General features: G+C 36.6%; 1 protein-coding gene across 5 annotated transcripts; it reads left to right on the forward strand.

The window, feature by feature from the left end:
• The first annotated feature begins 1,764 nt into the window (after nucleotides 1-1,764).
• CBLL1 (Cbl proto-oncogene like 1) lies at nucleotides 1,765-19,625 on the forward strand. 5 transcript variants are annotated; one of them, XM_007982546.3, is made up of 6 exons: nucleotides 1,765-2,134; nucleotides 6,800-6,967; nucleotides 10,689-10,786; nucleotides 11,171-11,254; nucleotides 12,694-12,767; nucleotides 15,462-19,625. In XM_007982546.3, the coding sequence occupies exons 1-6, from the start codon at nucleotides 2,122-2,124 to the stop codon at nucleotides 16,495-16,497; spliced, it is 1,473 nt and encodes a 490-aa protein (XP_007980737.1). In that variant the 5' UTR covers nucleotides 1,765-2,121; the 3' UTR covers nucleotides 16,498-19,625. The 5 variants fall into 5 exon arrangements, with proteins under 5 accessions (XP_007980737.1, XP_007980736.1, XP_007980735.1 ...); XM_007982545.3 differs by having other exon boundaries at nucleotides 1,766-2,134; nucleotides 10,686-10,786; XM_007982544.3 differs by lacking the exon at nucleotides 1,765-2,134 and adding an exon at nucleotides 2,173-2,397.

Below are 19,625 nucleotides of genomic sequence, written 5' to 3' on the forward strand. Positions count from 1 at the left end.
AGTCTGGCTCTGTCACCCAGGCTGGAGTGCAGTTGCCGGATCTCAGCTCACTGCAAGCTCCGCCTCCCGGGTTTACGCCATTCTCCTGCCTCAGCCTCCCGAGTAGCTGGGACTACAGGCGCCACCACCACGCCCGGCTAGTTTTTTTTTTTTTTTTTTTTTTTTTTGTATTTTTTAGTAGAGACTGGGTTTCACCGTGTTAGCCAGGATGGTCTCGATCTCCTGACCTCGTGATCCGCCCGTCTCGGCCTCCCAAAGTGCTGGGATTACAGGCTTGAGCCACCGCGCCCGGCCAAAAGAAGTACTTTCTAGGTGAAAACTTAAAAAAAAAAAAAAAAAAAAAAAAAAAAAACCCAAATTGGTGAAAAAAGCCCGACTATATCAGCACTGTATTTAGAAAAATAGGGAGGTATCGGAAAAAGGTTAAGCAAGCCCCAATGTCCAAAACAATAATCCCAGAAACTGAAAGCATCTTGAAAACCACTTAGCAATACAGAACTTTACATTTAAAAAAAGCAGGGATAATTTTGATTCACAAATGTCCTTAGTTGTGAATGTACCTAAAAACTTGTTTATAAAGCTGCATATATATAGTGGAACAATCTTTTACAAGATCTCAGGAAAATAATCACCAAATAACATGGTGCACTTAAATCACAGTGATCACCACAGTATGATTCACAGGTAACAGCGTACAACTACAAAGATATAACACATTGCTACACATACTTTATTTGCAATTCAGTACCATGAAAACATTTCTCTAAGAGGTCAATGTAATAATCTTTTATTGATATAGGAACTCTGGCACTGAAAGCTTGAATAACCCAAGGTAATGATGTCGTCACCAAGGGACAACGAGAATAGAACCCAAATCCCTTGACTCCCAAGCTTGTGTTTTCCCTTAATTGTGTTCCTTTCTATTCATCCAAGAGCATCAAGTGTAAAACGTGGGAGAAAAGAGTGGACACAAATGAGCCAAGTCCACGAGGTGGAGACTGCACTGAAGGTCCTAGGAATCGCCCCTTGGCACTTTCCTTTTGTTTTGGCTGAGGAAGATGAAAGCAGCAGCAATCACGAACTCCTGGGACCAAGAACTGGAACTAGGTACTGCCTGTTGCGGTAACTCTCTTCCTCATTTTAGGCCTTTCCTTTTTAACCTCTCCTTCCGGCCAAGCCTTCGCGCGCTCTTCCCCTCTCTGTTTCTATCTGCTCCCTTTAGCTCCACTCTGCATATTCCTGCTAGGTGTCCCCGTGAGAGGAGGCAGCTGCGCCGCACTGGCTCTCCACCCTCCATCAGGCCCTGGCGCCCAGTCCTCAGGTGTTCAAGAGGTTCGTAGCGTCACAAGCGCTCTCCCTAGAAAGTGAGTGGCAGTCAAGCATTATAAATGTGTTTCAACTGTTAAGAGACTTAGGAGATGGGAACCGGGGCATATACCAAGTCACCTCTGCGTGGGTTTAGGTAGCTGGTCACGACAAAGCAAAATTTAGACAATAAGCTTTGAGACTTTCCTTTTAGCTGCGAGTTTCACAGCTCTGCCAACCCCTGAGCAACCTCCCACTGGAGGACGCCTGCCGAAGCGCATGTGTTTACACTTTTCCTACACCAGGCGGAGGACCCAAGCGCTCGCTGACCCCGGGGGATTCCAAACCGTTACTCCGCCCGCCGGGGTGGGGCCAGCCCAACGGCCGAGCCTGCGCAGCCGGCCGGCTCCGAGGCCCCCGCGCACTACAAGTCCCAGAAGGCAGCTCTCCGCGGGGGCGGGCAGTCGGTTTATCTGCCTCACGCTCATTTTTACCACTGCTCTCCCCTTCCCCGGTCCTCCTGGTGTCCTTTCCACAGTTAAAGGCTACTTTCTCTTGAAGCACATGAGGAGAAGCCTTAGCAACCTCGATACCGAAGTTCTTCGCGCGCTCGCTCTTTCTGCTTCTGCTCGAACTATGCCTGACTCCCTCACAGGAGTTGGGTAGCGCAGGCGAGAGAAGGAAGTCTTTGCAGGCCAAAACTAGGACAACCTGCTCGGACTTCCGCCTCCCGGCCTCCGGAAGGCAGTGCGCACGCGCTCGCTGCGACTCCGGCGCGGTTGACTTCCGCTCCCACTGTGCTCTGCGAGCCGAATCATGGATCACACTGGTAAGGAGGCGGAGGCAGTGGGGGTCCCGTTTCCATGCCCCCTTAGCCGGCCTGGGGCTGGTTGCCCAGCAGGCAAAAGGGATTACGCTCGCCCCACAACACTAGGGTGTGGCAGTGAGAAGAAATCTCACATATGCCTTCCTGTGCCTGGCAGGGGCCTGCCGTTTCCTGGCCTACCCTCTGGTGTGGTACCTACCTCCTCCGTGCCGGCAACAACCGCTCCTTCTCTCGTTCTGAGCTCCGAACCCGGACCGGTGGGCAATGTAGGCCTTTGGGAAGGGAGAGCGCCGGCTCTGTTTTATTCAGCCCAGCTGCTCTGGCCTACGTTATGGAGACTGGCGGGTAGATTGCGGTCTCCGAATCGCGGAATCCTTTTTACGCTGGGAGTGGACGGGCGAGAGTAGGTTGGAGACTTCCTGCTGTCTCAGTCAGCTTTGGGCGGGTGCTGCAGTGGTCACCTCCTGTCGTCTCTCAGATCCTTTATGGACTAGAGAGGTGAAAGAAGGGCGTCTGATAGAGTTTTTGGAATCCAACTCATAGCTTTTCTACCTAAACTAAAAGCATGCCCCGCGCTTCGACTGAGGTCCGTACTCATCATTTGAGGGTATTTACAAAGAGGAGCTTAAAATAAGGCATTCTCATACTTCTCTCCAAGTAAGAGTAGCTCCACCCTTTGTTATGTATTTTCTGGCTTTTGCTTCTTTGTGATTCTCGGATATTGAATGCGTGCTCTTGGAGTTAACAAGTGCCCCATACATTTACAGCGACCATATCACAAATGGAGAAAAAAAGGCTTTTTCTTGAGTATTGAGTTGTCCTCACTCATCAGATACCTGCTTGATTATGTAATTATGTAGTGTATGTTTATGCCAGATACAGATATCTGTAGGTCGGGAGATGGAAGATGGAATGGTAAACGAGACGGACCAGGTCCGTGATAGAACTTATATTTCACGGAGGAACACAGACAGTATCTTCTGTTTTAAAAAATTTTTTGTTTTTTAAATGTTTGCGAATTATAAGTGTTTTGAAGAAAATAAACCAGTGCTGTGGAGAGATTCATAGGGGGAAATTTCAGAGAGAGTTGTTAGGAATGGTCTTTGTGGAAGCTAAGATCTGATGGGTAAGAAGATCCCGGCCCTGGGAAAAAAGCAAGAGGAAAAGCATTTCCAGCAAGTGTAAAGGCACTGAGGTAGGAAGATGTAGTGAAGTCAGCTGCAGCCTAGTAATAACCAGAGTGTAAGAGTCCTGAAGTGAGATTGAAAAGGAGGGCAGCAGGCACATTATTCAGGTCATTGAAAGCCATGGTAAACGTTTGAATTTTAAGTGAATATGAAGCCACTGAACAGAAGTAGAGGAGGAACACAGTCTCTTTAAAAAAATATAATAGGCTGTTCTATCGAAAATGGTGTAAGAGAGGGAGGTAAGAATGATGGAAAATAGCTGGTTGCAGTAGACGGGAAGGGAAGGTTGGTTTGGTGAAAATGGAGAATGGGCAACTTCAGTAAATACTTTGGTGGTGTTTGAACGAATGTGAGAGAAAGGAGAAATACCTAGGTTTTTGGTTTGAGCAACTAGGTAGTGTCCATTATTGAATTGAGGAAAACTTGGAGCAGAAAACAGTCTTTTTTTATAGAAGTGAGATGGGAATTTGGGAACAAGTGTTTGGTCTTGGACTACTGGTGTGAGATAACTATTGAGACAGGAGAGATGCCAAGTGGAGATGAGAGAAAAGATCTGCACTGAAAATACGTATTTGGAAGTTAGTACCTTTATTTATAGCTGGTATTTTAAAGCATGAGTATAGGTGAGACCACTTAAGAAGGGTGTGTTCAGAGGAGAAGCCGGCCTAGCACCAGCCTGTAAAGAATTCCAGTGTTTGGGAATTTATATAGAGTTGAAACTGCGATTTTGATGGTAGAATAGCAAACATTCGACTTTTGGAAAATAATTCTTATTTGAGCCCACTACTGGAATTGTGAGTCAAGTTCCTGCCATAGTTTAGAGGCTATTATGTTAGGAAGTCATAATAGGGGTGGGTGTAAAGCGTGTTTATTATCTTAATTCTTGAAGTTTAGACATTGCCTAAGGAAGTAAAACTCATCCTAACATGAAAATACGAATGAGCTGACCACTTAAAAAATTAGTTCCCGCTCAGATGTCCCTTCTGCTTAATACTCAATTCTTACCTATTTTATTTTTTTAATGAATCAGTCTCTTTGATGCTTAGTATCAGAAGATAGTATCAAATACTATGCATTGATTGTGAAATAAAATTATAAACCTTGCAGAAGATTCTGGTTTTCATGAAATTCGTAAATACAAATTTGATAATTGTTTAAATCACAAAGCCTTTGACAAATGAGGAAATGCCACTTAGCTAGATAATTGAAGAATCATGACAGAATAGGCATCTCAAAATAATAATTTCAATATTAAAGGATTAAGAGTTCCTTGGGGAAATTGATGAAACCCTTGAACATTATGCAAAAATGACCCATTTTATGATGATACTGACATTCAAATGTAAAAATGAAGGTGTTCTAATAGAATCTTGCCAGAAAAATTACTCCAAGAGGCTCCCAATTAACACTAGATTTATTCTTTGGTCATTCTAAGAATTAGCACTTCTGTAACTCTATCCCAGATTTTGTAAAAGATCCCAGATTTTGTAAAATATTTGTTGGTTCCTTTTATTCAGGATAAAAATCCCCAATCTTTTTTAAACTATATAATACGGAAGTGTTGTGCCTTTTTAAAGTGAATTTATCTTAAGTGGCCAGTAGTCCTTAGTCATTTTCTATGTAATATCTAAGAAATTTTTGTTGTTAAGAACTTTATAATTTGTTACTGTATTCAAAAGGAAATAGTGCTTTATGTTCTGATTCTTAATTTAAAAACAACAAAAAGCAAAAAAGTCGCAAAAAAACCCCAGAACATTACCACTATTAAATGCTGTACCTCATGAACTTCAATCTGTGAAGCAAAGTGAGAAGGGCCAGCCAGCTCTTGAAAGTGGTAGACTGTGCAAGCAACAATAGAGACCTCAAATGTTCAGGATGATGTGAAAAGGACTTGTGATGAGGTGTTGGTATTTTCATTATTCACAAAGGTAAAACGATTAAACCATTTTGATATTTGAATGTTTAGTATTTGAGGGACAGCATTGAACTGATTATATGTCTACAACGACTTGCTTTTTAGTTGATTGGAATGTCAGGAATACTTTTTGAGCAAGAAAAAAAGTCATTCATGTTTCTTCTGGCCAGTGCATTGCTTGTAATTACTTTTACGTACATAAGCAACTACAATGAAAGCAGATCAAATACATTAATCAGCTCGTGAGTCTATTTAGTGAAGCGTTGAAAGCTAATCAAGCTGGGTTTACCCCAATTCAAGATTCTAGCTAACCGTGTAATTCTGCCCTCCCCTTGTTTGAGGATTAGCTGTTATAAGAGTAGTAAGTAGACTGAAAGATACTTCAAATAATTGTTAAGGACCCATTTTTAATTTTGTTAGATATATTGTTCAGAAAAAGTGCAAATGAATGTGAACTTGGTGTGTGTCTGTAATCCTAGTAGCCTTAGAGGCCATTAGTACTAGCTTACTACTTCCAAATTTGGCTTTGCTGAATTTAATGTGGACGGTTTGGCTATCTATCTGGACTGTAATATTTCCTGCAGGGGCAGTTATACAACCTTGTTCAATAACTTGTCATGTTTAAAACACAATAAATTAAAAAATATGTTATTTGTATTTCCTATTTTAAGCATTTTCCTTTTTGTTAGTAGGTCAAGTTAAGTATTTTCTGTATTATATCTTTTCATCTATTTGAAAAAAGGTAACTGTTAAGCTTTAGATGGGGTCAGTTCTATGAAATAATACTCCTGTTACTCATGGGACAAGAATTAATTCTATAGACAATAACAAGCAGAGACTCCAGGGACTAGAAGGTGACAGTTGTTTAGGCCTAGTTGTAGTACAGGAACTTTGCATCCTCTTCAATTATAATTTTCCATTGCAGGGCCGACTAAGAACTCAGTCATATGTTATAGCCCAATACATTATTGCATGTTTTTACTACTAAATGGTGTAATGATTTTTACTGTAATTCTGAATGATTTTTAGAATAACTCTCTTACACTTAAGGAATAATCACATTTCTTAACTTCATTTTCAAATGCATTATTTAATTTTGCCTTCATCAGTGTTAGTAAGTTCAGTTTACTAAGTTTATTATCTGCATGCTTGATGATCAGACATGGGGATAGGAATGGTTTTCTTTCTTTTTCTCCTTAGTCTTTTTCTTTAAACAAAATCTCTTGTAGTTCAAGACAATGGTTCTTGGGTTCATGAATGGTTTCATGTTTCTGTAAACTTCTCTGGAATTATATGAAAAATTTTATTCACTTTTCTAGGGAGAGGTCCTATAACTTTTATCAGTTTCTTAAAGGATTCCATATCTCAAAAAGGGTTAAAAAGCATTGCCTTAAGTGTTGATCCAAAATAAATAAAATTAGCAGTTAAACTTAATGTAATATTGAAAATCAGAACCCAGATCTTTAAACTTGATAATGTTAGGTATGTTGTTTTAATACCTGTGGCAGAATAATCTTTAAAAAGAAAAACTAAAAGAAGTTACAACTTTTTTTTTCCCTGACATAGACAATGAGTTACAAGGCACTAATAGTTCTGGATCCTTGGGTGGTCTTGATGTTCGCAGACGAATTCCTATAAAGCTCATCTCCAAACAAGCAAACAAAGCAAAACCTGCACCGCGAACTCAAAGGACTATAAACAGGATGCCTGCAAAGGCTCCACCTGGTGATGAAGGTAATTTGTTTAACTAATAGGTCCAACACTCTTACTGTTTTATCTGATTGCTCCAGATAGTCTGTGTGATCTTATAGCTACCTCTTTTTTATCTTACATATCCTATTTATTCTTCAGCCTTCTTGTTTGACTTCTCATTGTAGCACATTGTATTTTTATTTCCCTTTATAAATATTTTTGATTTGATTCCTTTTGTTGTTGAAAGCAATGCTGCCCATTGTTTGATAATCTCAACAGTATTGCAGAAAGCATAACATTAAAAGTAAAATCCTTCTATCCAAAGATAATCCCTGTTGACTTTTTTATACAAAAGTACTGATTTTTTATGTGTAGTTGCCATTTTTTCATGTAATACGCATTTAAGATTTTTTTCTTATCAGTACATGCAGATATACCTCATTAAAAAAAAAATGTTTGGGTATTTTTAGATATACCATAATTTAACAGTTTTTCCAGTTTTTTTCTGTTACAAAAAATGTTGCACCAAATATTCTTGGACATAGCGTTTTGTAGAATTTGTACTTTGCACAGATTTGGCCTTTTTTTTTTTTTTTTTAATTTCAAAGACTTTAAAACTACAAATTTGGATATTTTAAAACTTGATAGATACTGTGGATTTTAGAGTTTGACAAGTACTGTCAAATTGCTCTTCAAAAAAGGTATGTTAGTTTTTACTCCCATACACCAATAGTGAGTACTAGAAATCTTTTAAAATTTTTGTTTTGATGTAAATTTCTTTTAATTATGAAAGAGCGAATATTTTTTCATAGTATTGGTCATTCTTGTTTAGATCCTTTCTTCTGAGTTCTTTGTAAATTAATAGGATTTTTGTTATGTATGTATGTGTGTGTGTATATACATGTGTGTGTATATATATATATATATATTTTTTTTTTTTTTTGAAATTGGGTCTTACTCTCTTGCCTGGACTGGAGTGCAGTGGTGGGATCATGGCTCGATATTCCAGGCTCAAGTGATCTTTCCACCTCAGTCTCCTGAGTAGCTGGGACTACAGGTGCGCCCCACCTGCTTGGCTAATTTTTTGTATTTAATTTTTGTAGTGACGGGTCTTGCTGTGTTGCCCAGGCTGGTTTTGAACTCCTGGGCTCAACAGTCCTCTCACCTTAGCCTCCCAAGGTGCTGGGATTACAGGCATGAGCCACTGTGCCTGGCCTATATTGTATATATTCTTCACTTGTCTTTTAATTTTGTATACAAAATATTTATTGCAGAGAATCTTGAAGATTCTATGTAGTCAGGTATCCAGTCTTTGCTTTTATGACTTCTGGGTTTTGTGACATTTTTTGAAAGGCTTTCCCCTATTTCACCAGTATAAAAGAGTTTTTCCATCTTACCCTTGATTACAGGTTAGCAAACTATGTCTGTGGGCCAAATGTAACCCTGTTTTTATAAACAATTTTATTGGAACACAGCTATGCTCATTCATTTACGTATTATCTATGGGGGCTTTAACACTATAATGGTAGAGTTGAGTTAATTGTGATTGAGACCATATGGTCCACAAAGCCTAAATATTTACTATTTAGCCTTTCACAGAAAAAGTTCACTGATACTGCTTGAGAACATTTATGGATATGTATTTGGTTATTAAGGGGAAAAAAGGTGGCGTCTGGCTTTTTTTTTCCCCAAACATTGTCCCAACTCTTTTCCTTGCTGAATAGGAATTTTATTGTTATCATATGTATGTTAAAACAGCAGTCCCCAATCTTCTTGGCACAAGGACTGGTTTCATGGAAGACAGTTTTTCCACAGATGGAGAGTGATGGCAGGGTGCGGGGAGTGATTTCAGGATGCAACTGTTGCGTTAGTTAGATTCTTGTAAGGAGCACCAACCTAGATCCCTCTCTTGCACAGTTCACAATAGGGTTTGCGTTCCTCTGAGAATCTAATGCAGCTGCTGATCTGATGGGAGGCGGAGGCAGAGGTCAAGTGGTAATGCTCCCTAGCCCTCTGCTCACCTGCTGTGTGGCCACATTCCTAACAAGCCAAGGGTACTGGTCCAAGGTCTGGGAGTTGGGGACCCCTGTATTAAAAGTATTTTTTTGTATTTCTAGACTTTCTATTCTATTCCAGCAATTTGTCTGTATTTATTTTGTAGGATCAAGCTGCTTTAGTTAAAACATACATTATGGTTTCTTTTGTTGTAGGGTTTCTCTCCCATCTAAACAAGTATATTTGAAGTCAAATTGTTACAAATCGTGTTAGTAATAACCTAGGGCTGCTGTTGCACTACCTCTAATTTACGGTCACTCCTGCTTTGGCTTTTTTTAAAAAACTAATTTTTTAAAACAACATGGTAGTGTACAAATGCATTCTTTAATAGTTCAAACAATGCAGAAAAGCCAAAATCCTTTTCCCCCTTTCCCTCTCGGAATTTGGAGTAAAAGAAATTTTTTTTTGTTATTGTTGTTTTCCTAGGCATCAATCAAAATGTGGAGTTTGGGGTGTCTGTGTGGTATCTCTACAAATATATATAGTTTAATGATGGGAGTACAGGTGGAACTACTCTGAAAAATGATAATGTGCTCCTTATTTTGAATTTTAGATCACACCAGCTTTTCTAAGGTGTAAATGGGTGATATAGGAGCCTAGGAACTCTCAGGTATAGCTTATCAGAGTGCCCTGACTTTGGATTATACATTCGTATTGGCAGTAATTAAATAGCAGTACACTGAAGTGTCTATCAGCTTCAAAAAATTCTTGCATCACTATTTGTGTGTTAATGTGAGTGTGTGTCTGTGTGTGTCTGTGTCTGTGTATAAGTGCTGTAATTTAGTCATGTGGGTAAAGTTAAAACTTGTGTGCTTGGCTACTCTGTTTACCAGTTCTAGGGCCAAAAGAGTCGTGAGAAGCCTGGCTCCTTGGAGGGATATATTTGTCTGCTCAGCTTTACTTTAGGTAATTGGATTCTACCTGGAATTCCCATCAGACTGTTGATTCATTTTTTGTTCTTTTGTAGGAGATGAGAAGATTGCCATCAACTTTTTAATTAGGCCAGAGAAATTGAGCCCATTTGATCTTCATATATCTTAAGTTTATTGATATTGATAAATGTGTTGTAGGAAAGGATACATAAGATATGATATGGCTGCTGTTTGGGTAATTAATCAGGGAGTGGTTTTAATCGACAGGATGAAATATGAATATGTTAAAGTGTCTAAATTACTCATTTTAGGGCTAAAGAAGAAAACTTGTTTGCTAATAAAATGCGTAGAATGCTTTATGTTTTCATTATACTCTTGGCAATAAAATCAGTCTCATGGCATACCATTTTTGTAGCTAGACTAGAATAAATGGTGATCAGTATCTTAAAAATTTGTGCAACAAGCATGATAATCAGTAGTCAGTAACATTTTACATTAGAAATAGTTTCATGAATTGATAAGAGCATTTGAATGGGAGTCAAGAGATCTGAGGTCTGTTCCTGGCTTTGCCACTTTTCTGCTATATGTCGAGTTGTTATGAGTCTCCATATAGTAATATTCTCAATAATGAAGTGAAAGAGTTGGACTAGATCACCAAGATCACTTCTAACTGATGTTTTAAACTAATCTTGATTGTCTTATTCTTAGAAGAGCTTTGAAAGGCATCAGATGGGCTTTTTAGTGAAAAGATCTATTTTGCCATGTATATGTACTTCCAAAATGAAATTTGAGATGTGGAAAGTTAATGGGCAGTACTTTTTTTTTTTTCTCAGAAGGATTTGATTATAATGAAGAAGAACGGTATGACTGTAAAGGTGGTGAGCTGTTTGGAAATCAGCGAAGGTTTCCTGGACACCTTTTTTGGGACTTTCAGGTATAATTAAAAATGAAAAATTGTATTAGAACAATAAAATATTTTAAGTATTAAATAGTTAAAATGTTTTATTAGAGTAATGCACAATACATAAAGAATGTTATGAACTTGTTATAACTGATTTTCAGTACATACAAATCATTTGTTAATACTCTATTTTCAAGAATAATTTGAAGTACTTTTCAGTAAAATCAGTAACTATTAACACTAAGAAGAAAAACTAATGGTATCACAGCTAATGGTGGGGAATACATGGAGATTATACCAAGAAGCTTTTATTTCTAATTGTTTTAACAACTTTTATAAAACACTGACCAATTCATTGTGTAGATACAATCTTTAGAATTGTGTGAGAAGATAATTTTAATTATATCATTTCAACAGATAAACATCTTAGGTGAAAAGGATGATACACCAGTTCATTTCTGTGACAAGTGTGGATTGCCTATTAAAATCTATGGGCGAATGGTAAGTATAATTAAATACTGTTTTTGTCAGTAAGCATTTGCATAGAGATGGGGTTCTGAAATTTAACTAGATAGGTTTATCATTGTTTCATGACTAAGTTTGTGACATTTTAAATAAGTATGAAATAACTAAGGGAAGTATTGGAATACTATGAATTTAATATGATTATCTTGACAAATTGTTGAATTCTTGTAAAATATTAAATAAAACTTTAAAATAATTTCTGAAAACTAATTTCTTTGGAGTGTTTGATACTAGTTAGTTTACAGTTATTCTAGTTTATTAAGGAAAAATTTTTTTCTTAATAAATAGAACAAAACTACTTATGTTTGAAGGCCACAATTTTTTTTACATAAAACTGCATTAATAATATTTATATAATTTCTTTTTTTCCTGAGGCTCAGAGAGGCTTAATAATAATTATGATTTCTGAAAATTGAATTCTAATCATTAAAAAAATTTTACAATCCTAACTGTAATTTTATAGTAATTTTCACATTTCTTCCCTCCAAAAAAGATAGTTTTGCATTTGCGTTTAGAAAAAATATTGAATTCAATAACATACCTGTGATGGTAGATGGCGTGGATTATGCACTGTTGCTTTCCTGTACATCATAGTAAAGAAGTAGTAACAGGCTGTGAATTTAAAAATGTGGTTCTAACATCATTTTACTGTATCCTTCTGATTGATTTTTAGATTTTTATTAGTTGATTAACTTAAAACGATCAGAGGAAGATGCTGCTTATATTAAACATAGGACATACTTGTTATTTTTACTGCATTCAAATAGTTTCAGGAGAAACAAGATTTTTTTAAAAAAACACATAATTAAAGTGTTCTTCAGGAGGTTTTGACCTGCAGAGGGCTGGGTGTGGTGGCTCACACCTATAATCCCACAGCTTCGGGAGGCTGAGGTGTGAGGATTGCCAGAGGCCAGGAGTTTGGTACCAGCCTGGACAACTTAGCGAGACTCCGTCTCTACAATAAAATAAAATAATTAGCCTGGTGTGGTGGCACACACCTATGTTCCTAGCTATTCTGGAGGCTGAGGTGGGAACATCAGCCAGGAGTTCGAGGTTACAGTGAGCTGTGATCACACCAATGGACTCCATCCTGGGCAACAGAGCAAGATCTGTTTCTTAGAAAGGAAAAAACGTCTGGGTACCATGGGTGAAATTCATAGAGTTTACACCTCCAGAAAGTGTAAGCAAATACATATGTGTATATTTATTGGGAAAGGGGCCATAGTTTTTGTGATGTTCTCAAAAGGCTTTGTGATTGAAAAAGGTTATTATAATTAGTACTTAATAAATATTCATTTTAACAGGTATTCTCAAGTACCTTCTAAGCCTTCTTATGTATAGATCATTATATATATGTTTTTTAAGAAATATTTTAAGTTCTAATATGCTTAACTGTAATATGTCTTTGTTTACAGATTCCATGCAAGCATGTTTTTTGCTATGACTGTGCTATTTTACATGAAAAAAAGGGAGATAAGATGTGTCCAGGGTAAGATAAGATTATCATTACCTTTTTTAAATAATAAAGTTTTAGTGCAATGATTTGTAAGTTGGATTAAAGGTTAGGGAGTGATATAAATCAGGCAGGAGATCAAACATATAGACATGGCTAATCTTTTTCTGTGAGCCCAGCTTGCCTAGCGTTTCTCTTTAATATAGGGCAAGGTAAACACTGTCAGTCAACTCAAATTGGTCAGAATGAAGTCTGTTTGCCATTATAGAAGTATTATTATAAACCTAAAACAGTTACTTTTTTGATGAGACATTAAAGAAATATTAAGATATATTGAGAGCAAAGACTCCAGAATTAGAATTCCTGGGTTTGAATCCTTATTCTGCTATTTATTAGCTGTTTTACTGTCATAGACTATTCTTTATTGATAAAATGAGGCTGATAATAGTGCCTACCTCCTTGTGGTATTTTTAGGATTAAATGAGGTTTTATATATATAACATATGTACACACATACATATATATAGTAGCTGGCATATAGTAAGCACTATATATATACATATAAGCTCTTGCTACTTTCAAATCTGATTATTGTATCTGGAGTATATCTTAGAACACCATCATTACATAGTCTCAAACAAATTATAAAAAGCTAGATCCGTTTTGGGATAGTCTTGAAGAAAACAGAGTAAGAATTTTTATATCAGTTCAGAACTCTTGATAAGGAAGGCTTAAGAAAGAATGAGAGATACTTGCTTGGAATAGCCATAGGCTTCTTAGATCACTTATAACCTGTGCTTAAAGCTACACCAAGATTTGTGGTATTGATTGATAACAAAGCTGTGGACACTTGTCAGCAATGATTCCCTTTTATGGTGTAGGAAAATTTAACGTCACCAGGAGAGAGAGGGGTGATTTATTGACAGCTCAGTGACAACTAATTCTCTTGGCATGTTTTTATTCGCATTTTAAAGTAACAGATTATAAAATTTGTTCTATGAGTTTAAAACATTTCGTTTATAGAATTGTAATTCAGAAGAGTTAAAACACTAGAAATATATGTCATTTGTTTTTTTGGGTGTTTTCTCAGGCCTAAGTTTTCAACATGGTATACCTTCATTTTAAGTTACATAGTAAATTTGATTGCTTCATTGGGATAAAGGATTTCAGATGTGATAAAACATTATTTAGAGGACTTTTAAAGGTTTCCTCTTAAAGTTTAAAACTCTTAAACTTTTAAAGGTTTAAGTATTAAAAGGAAATTAAAAGGTACTTATTGTTTAAAGAAATTAGTTCTCAAGGTACTAAATGTAACTAATGTACTGAATATACTAATGTACTAACTTTACTAATGGACTAAATATAACAAAGTACTAAGTGTCACACCTCACTTATGTGGTCCTTAGTAGCAATTTTAGGACAGAAGCCTATCTGTATTAACAGACCCAGCTCAGGAAGTGAAGAAATGACAATCAGAGTTAAACAGTATGTATTACTGTTTTTAAGCACCACCCAAGAGAAAGTGCCTCTCATCTTGTTAAGGTTGAAATAGTTCAGAGATTACAATGAACTAGAAGCAAAAAACAAGTGTGCCAGATGGCCACTAAAGGGAAGCATAATAACATCAATAAGGAGTGCCAGCCTTATAGTAAGGATGGAAAGATAGACAACTCAAAATCAAGAGTATAGAGCCATTTAGTTTAGTGCCAAATGACCTGACACACATATTCAATGATAATTGCTTATATATATACACACATATATTTTTATATAGTGCTTAATTGGGGATTAAATACTGTCACTTTTGTTGTTTCATTTGATATTAAATATATTCTTTGAAGTAATATAAAATAGATGTAAGAACATTGTGAAGTAGGTAGATACTTTAACTTCATTGTACAAATGAAGAAATAAACTCAAAAATGGTTCAGTGACTTCAAATTACTGAGCCAATACCAGATCCAGGATCTTCAGATTCCTATTTCAGTCCTCTTTCCCCACTGTGTCAAGAAAGCTGTAATGGCAAGTATGGATTAAATATGGTAAATGAAAAATAGTTACAATTTTGACCCTGAGTTTTTAAGAAAATGTTAAGTTAAATTTAGTGCTCACAAATTAGAAAGTTAGGAAAGTGTAAATTTGCCTGACAATTCAGAAAAAAACCCTTCCTTAAAGGACTTTTAATAGTCCAGGCTTAGATTGAAATAGTTTATGTTTAATGTTAAGAACCCTAATGATGAGGCTGATGTTACTTGTTGTTGTAGTCCTTGCAGTGTCTTCTACTTACTGTTTTCTACTTACTGTTTTCCACTGTTTGCTCAACAAACAGTTATCACTCAATAATACCATACAAGTTTGAATTCCATGGTTGTAAGTAATCAACCCGTTGGTTTTTTTCTTGCTGGGTTTTTTGGCAAATGGATGCAAAACGTAGAATTGTTTGAGAAAATTAGATAAATTCTAGGCCTTGGGAAGAATGAGGTCTCTTCTTGAAACATATTGTTTGATATTAGGAGTTCTGAAGATGACAGAAATGCCTATGCTTAATGGCTAATAGACAACAAAGTAGGGAAGATTAAAGGTTCACGTAGAATAACTGTAACTTCTAATTGTGGACTTTTGATATGTTTTATGTAACAGTCAAATTTTTAAAAGAGGCATATTTTTGAAAATTACATAATTTTTTATATTCTATTCTAGTAAATCACATTTTTTCCCCTTCTGATTTAGCTGTAGTGATCCTGTGCAACGAATTGAGCAGTGTACACGAGGTTCTCTCTTCATGTGTAGCATTGTTCAAGGGTGCAAGAGAACGTATTTGTCTCAGAGAGACTTACAGGCTCATATCAACCATCGCCATATGAGAGCTGGAAAACCTGTTACCCGTGCTTCACTTGAAAATGTTCATCCTCCTATTGCCCCACCACCAACTGAAATCCCTGAGCGTTTTATAATGCCACCAGACAAGCACCATATGAGCCATATTCCGCCAAAGCAGCACATCATGATGCCACCACCTCCTTTGCAACATGTGCCGCATGAGCACTATAATCAGCCACATGAGGATATTCGTGCTCCTCCAGCAGAATTGTCCATGGCTCCACCTCCACCTCGATCGGTCAGTCAGGAAACCTTTCGTATTTCAACAAGAAAACACAGCAATTTAATAACCGTCCCTATTCAGGATGACTCAAATTCAGGTGCTAGAGAACCACCACCTCCTGCCCCAGCACCTGCTCACCATCATCCTGAATATCAGGGTCAACCAGTGGTATCGCACCCTCATCATATTATGCCTCCACAGCAACATTATGCACCACCCCCACCTCCTCCACCACCAATAAGCCATCCAATGCCACATCCTCCCCAGGCTGCAGGTACTCCTCACTTGGTATATAGCCAAGCTCCACCTCCACCAATGACCTCTGCTCCACCACCAATAACCCCTCCCCCTGGACATATTATTGCCCAGATGCCACCTTATATGAATCATCCTCCTCCAGGACCTCCCCCACCTCAACATGGTGGTCCACCTGTAACTGCACCCCCTCCTCACCATTATAATCCTAACTCATTACCCCAGTTCACTGAAGATCAAGGAACTCTGAGCCCTCCATTTACACAACCAGGGGGAATGAGTCCTGGTATATGGCCTGCACCAAGAGGGCCACCTCCTCCTCCACGATTGCAGGGTCCGCCTTCTCAAACCCCACTTCCTGGACCACATCATCCAGATCAGACGAGATATAGACCGTATTACCAATGATAATAGTATTTTGAACTGAAGATATGAGGAGGAGAAAAACTATGTATAGTCAATCTTTCAATTAAGCTTTGACTGTTTTGGGAAGGAAGAGTACCTCTTACTGAGGTAGTATAAAACACATAGGGTCTTGTTTCTTAAAATGGTTTTAAATCTTGACCTTAAGATTGATTTCAAGTACCATACTGTAGTACAGATAAGTGGCTCAGTTGAGCACAGCTATATTTTAACATCTTTATTCCCCTAGTTTAGTAAATTGACCCAGAGGTGACCATTTGTAAAAAATTTGAAAAAATTTTTCATTGTTTTACTTCAAAAGTATTGTTTTGTTAAACCCAACGTTTAGTTTTTCTTGTGATACATTTTGTTAACCTGTGTAAAAGGATTAAATTTCAATAAGGTTGTAAAAATGCTATTTTTATGTGAATTTAAGTGCAACCACATACTGTTTTTTAAACCATATGTTTTACCACTAATTTCCCAAAGTTATAATAAAATCCTAAAAGCAAAAATCTAGAATTTGCTGTAAGGCAGACTGTTAAATGATAGAGAGTTATTTCACATTTTAGGCACTGAAATGTTGAGGTTTCGAGGTATAGTAAGTATACAATGCACTTCACTTGGATGCCTTTTCATTTTTAGGCAGCCTCAGGAGCACCAAAATACATTGGAATTCTAGTACTAAGATATATTTGTTTGTAATGTTAAAAGGCATTACTAATTATTTGGAAAGAGATGGCCAAAGTAATCAACTCTACAGGCTTCAAGCTGGTGGGGAATGCTGTTACTCATTAATGCTTTTTTACTGAATGGTCGGAATCACATATGCACCACACATACTGATCTTAAGTAACATTATTTTATAGAACTGTTTAAATGGTGTTATTTAGATGAAATGTGTTCTGTTTTGTTCATTGTCTTAAACTGAATAGGGCTGAATAGGCTTTATGTAATTCTTCATTTCATGGTAGAGTTTGATGCTGTGTTTAAGTGGGTTCTTGTTTATAGGATTTTCAACTGCAGTTTGAATGCCATGGAGGAATTTGAATAATGTATTAATGAAGGACATATTCTTGTAATCACAAATTTGCATTTGCTCAGGTTTCATTGCTATGTGATAGAATTTTTCCTCTAACTTGAAATTTTAAAACTTTTATTTCCTATTCCTTTTGTTGGTAAAGCAGTCTGAATTTGGAACATTTTAGCATGGAGTCAACAGTGAAGACTACCAGATAATTTTCTATTGGAGAAGAGGAAAGTAACAGCTAAATTGTGGATTTCAGTGCTTTACATGGTGCCTTTAGAGTCAGCTTTTACATTATAGGGGCTTGTTATAGTTCAGCTAAGATGACCACTTAACAGTTTATACAGAACTCGTGTATAAATCAACGTTCTTAGGATATTATTTATATCCTTTGAATAAATCCCTGTGAAGTTTTTCCTCCCCACTAAAATGGTGCATAATAAAACATGAAATGTGTAGTATGCAGATATCATTTATTAGATAGTTTGTAGTATATACATTTAGAACATACTTCTTTTGACAAAGGGTGAACTGATTGCTAATTTACCATTTTATTCTGTCAGGTACAGGTGAAACAAATTCTCATCTTGAATGATCAGATGCAAAATCATTTCTGAACCCTAGGAGCAGAAGTTAGAAATAACAAAATGGCCATTTCAACCTTGACTGGCCAAAAATAACTAATAAACTTTTTTGTTTTAAGTCAGGCAAGTGATTTTCTACACTTCACAGTTTGAAAGTCCAGTGTTAATGCAATATTTCTAGTGAGAAATGCTTGTTATTAAAAGCATGGGAGTGAAATAGTGTGAAATGTTGGTGGTGAGTGCTTCTATCATATTACTGTAGGTACTTGGACTGGTGCAAACTTGATTCCTTTTCATGCCCCTGTTTAGGAGCTATTAAAATGTAACTGTTAAAAATCCAAACCATTTCTTTGTTCCATGTAATAAGAAAATAGCCAAAATCACTTTAGAGCTTCTCAACTATTTATGAAGAGCTGTCCTGCTTTTATTGAAAGTCACTAGAGTTGAATGTGGTAAGCAACCACTTAGCCTATGTATTGGACGAGAAAAATCAGTATCATAAAATTTTGAATTAAGAGAACTCTTGTAGAGTTTTAAAAAAATGATTTATTTTCAATTAGGTTTAAGAAATCTATGTTATGCAGGGAGGCATATCAGATGAATGTTGTAGTAGACAAAAGTTTTAAATCGTGTTAGACTTGAATTCATCAATTGTTTGAGGGTGGGGGGTAGAAGGATAACAAAATTACTGTTAGTGCTTCTTTCCTTACGGGAAAAGATGTGAATCCCAGCCTTATTTCAGGGAAGCCTTTGAAGCTATGATGGACATAAGTCTAAATTAAATGTATGTATGTTTCATTATATTGCTCTTAAGACTACTGAGGTGGCAGTTTAATTCTTAAAAACAATAAAATGGAAGCATAAATACTATTTTGCCTAGATGAATTTTTATGTATTGGCACATTTGGAAGAATGCAGAATTTTCCGTGTTTATGTTGATAACTTTCTACAGTATAAGTTCACTTCTAAAAGATTAAAACCATCAAGTTGAATGTTACATTTCTTCAGTGGCATGTTTATTCAGAATATACAGTATTTGGGGAAATACCTTTTGCAAAGACTATAAGAAACTATATTCATTTTGCCCTGTAAAAACTACTTGCTCAAAATTATCGTGTAAATGCTAATTAAATACCACTGAAATGTAAATGGAAGAGATATTTGAACATATCTTTTAAACTCAATAAGAGGCTGTATGAAGTATACAGAACTGCTGAAGGCTTTGTTCTGACTAATGTATTGGAAGAGTATCTTTTGTAATCTTTTTTGGAAAACTCTACAGTTCCATCTTTCATAAAGTTTTTGAAAATGAGTACATTATGAGTATATGAAAAAAGTGCATGAATACTCAGATATTTCTTCATTAGATTACCCATCAAATTAGTATGTTGATGTTAAACGTGTAAACACACTATATTCCGATTGAAGTGGACTTACTCTTCATACTAATATAAACATACTGTATTCTGATTGAAGTGGACTAACTCTTCATACTAATATAAACATACTGTATTCTGATTGAA

Source organism: Chlorocebus sabaeus, chromosome 21 (assembly GCF_047675955.1).
Source record: "Chlorocebus sabaeus isolate Y175 chromosome 21, mChlSab1.0.hap1, whole genome shotgun sequence".
In the NCBI taxonomy this organism is placed as follows: domain Eukaryota; kingdom Metazoa; phylum Chordata; class Mammalia; order Primates; family Cercopithecidae; genus Chlorocebus; species Chlorocebus sabaeus.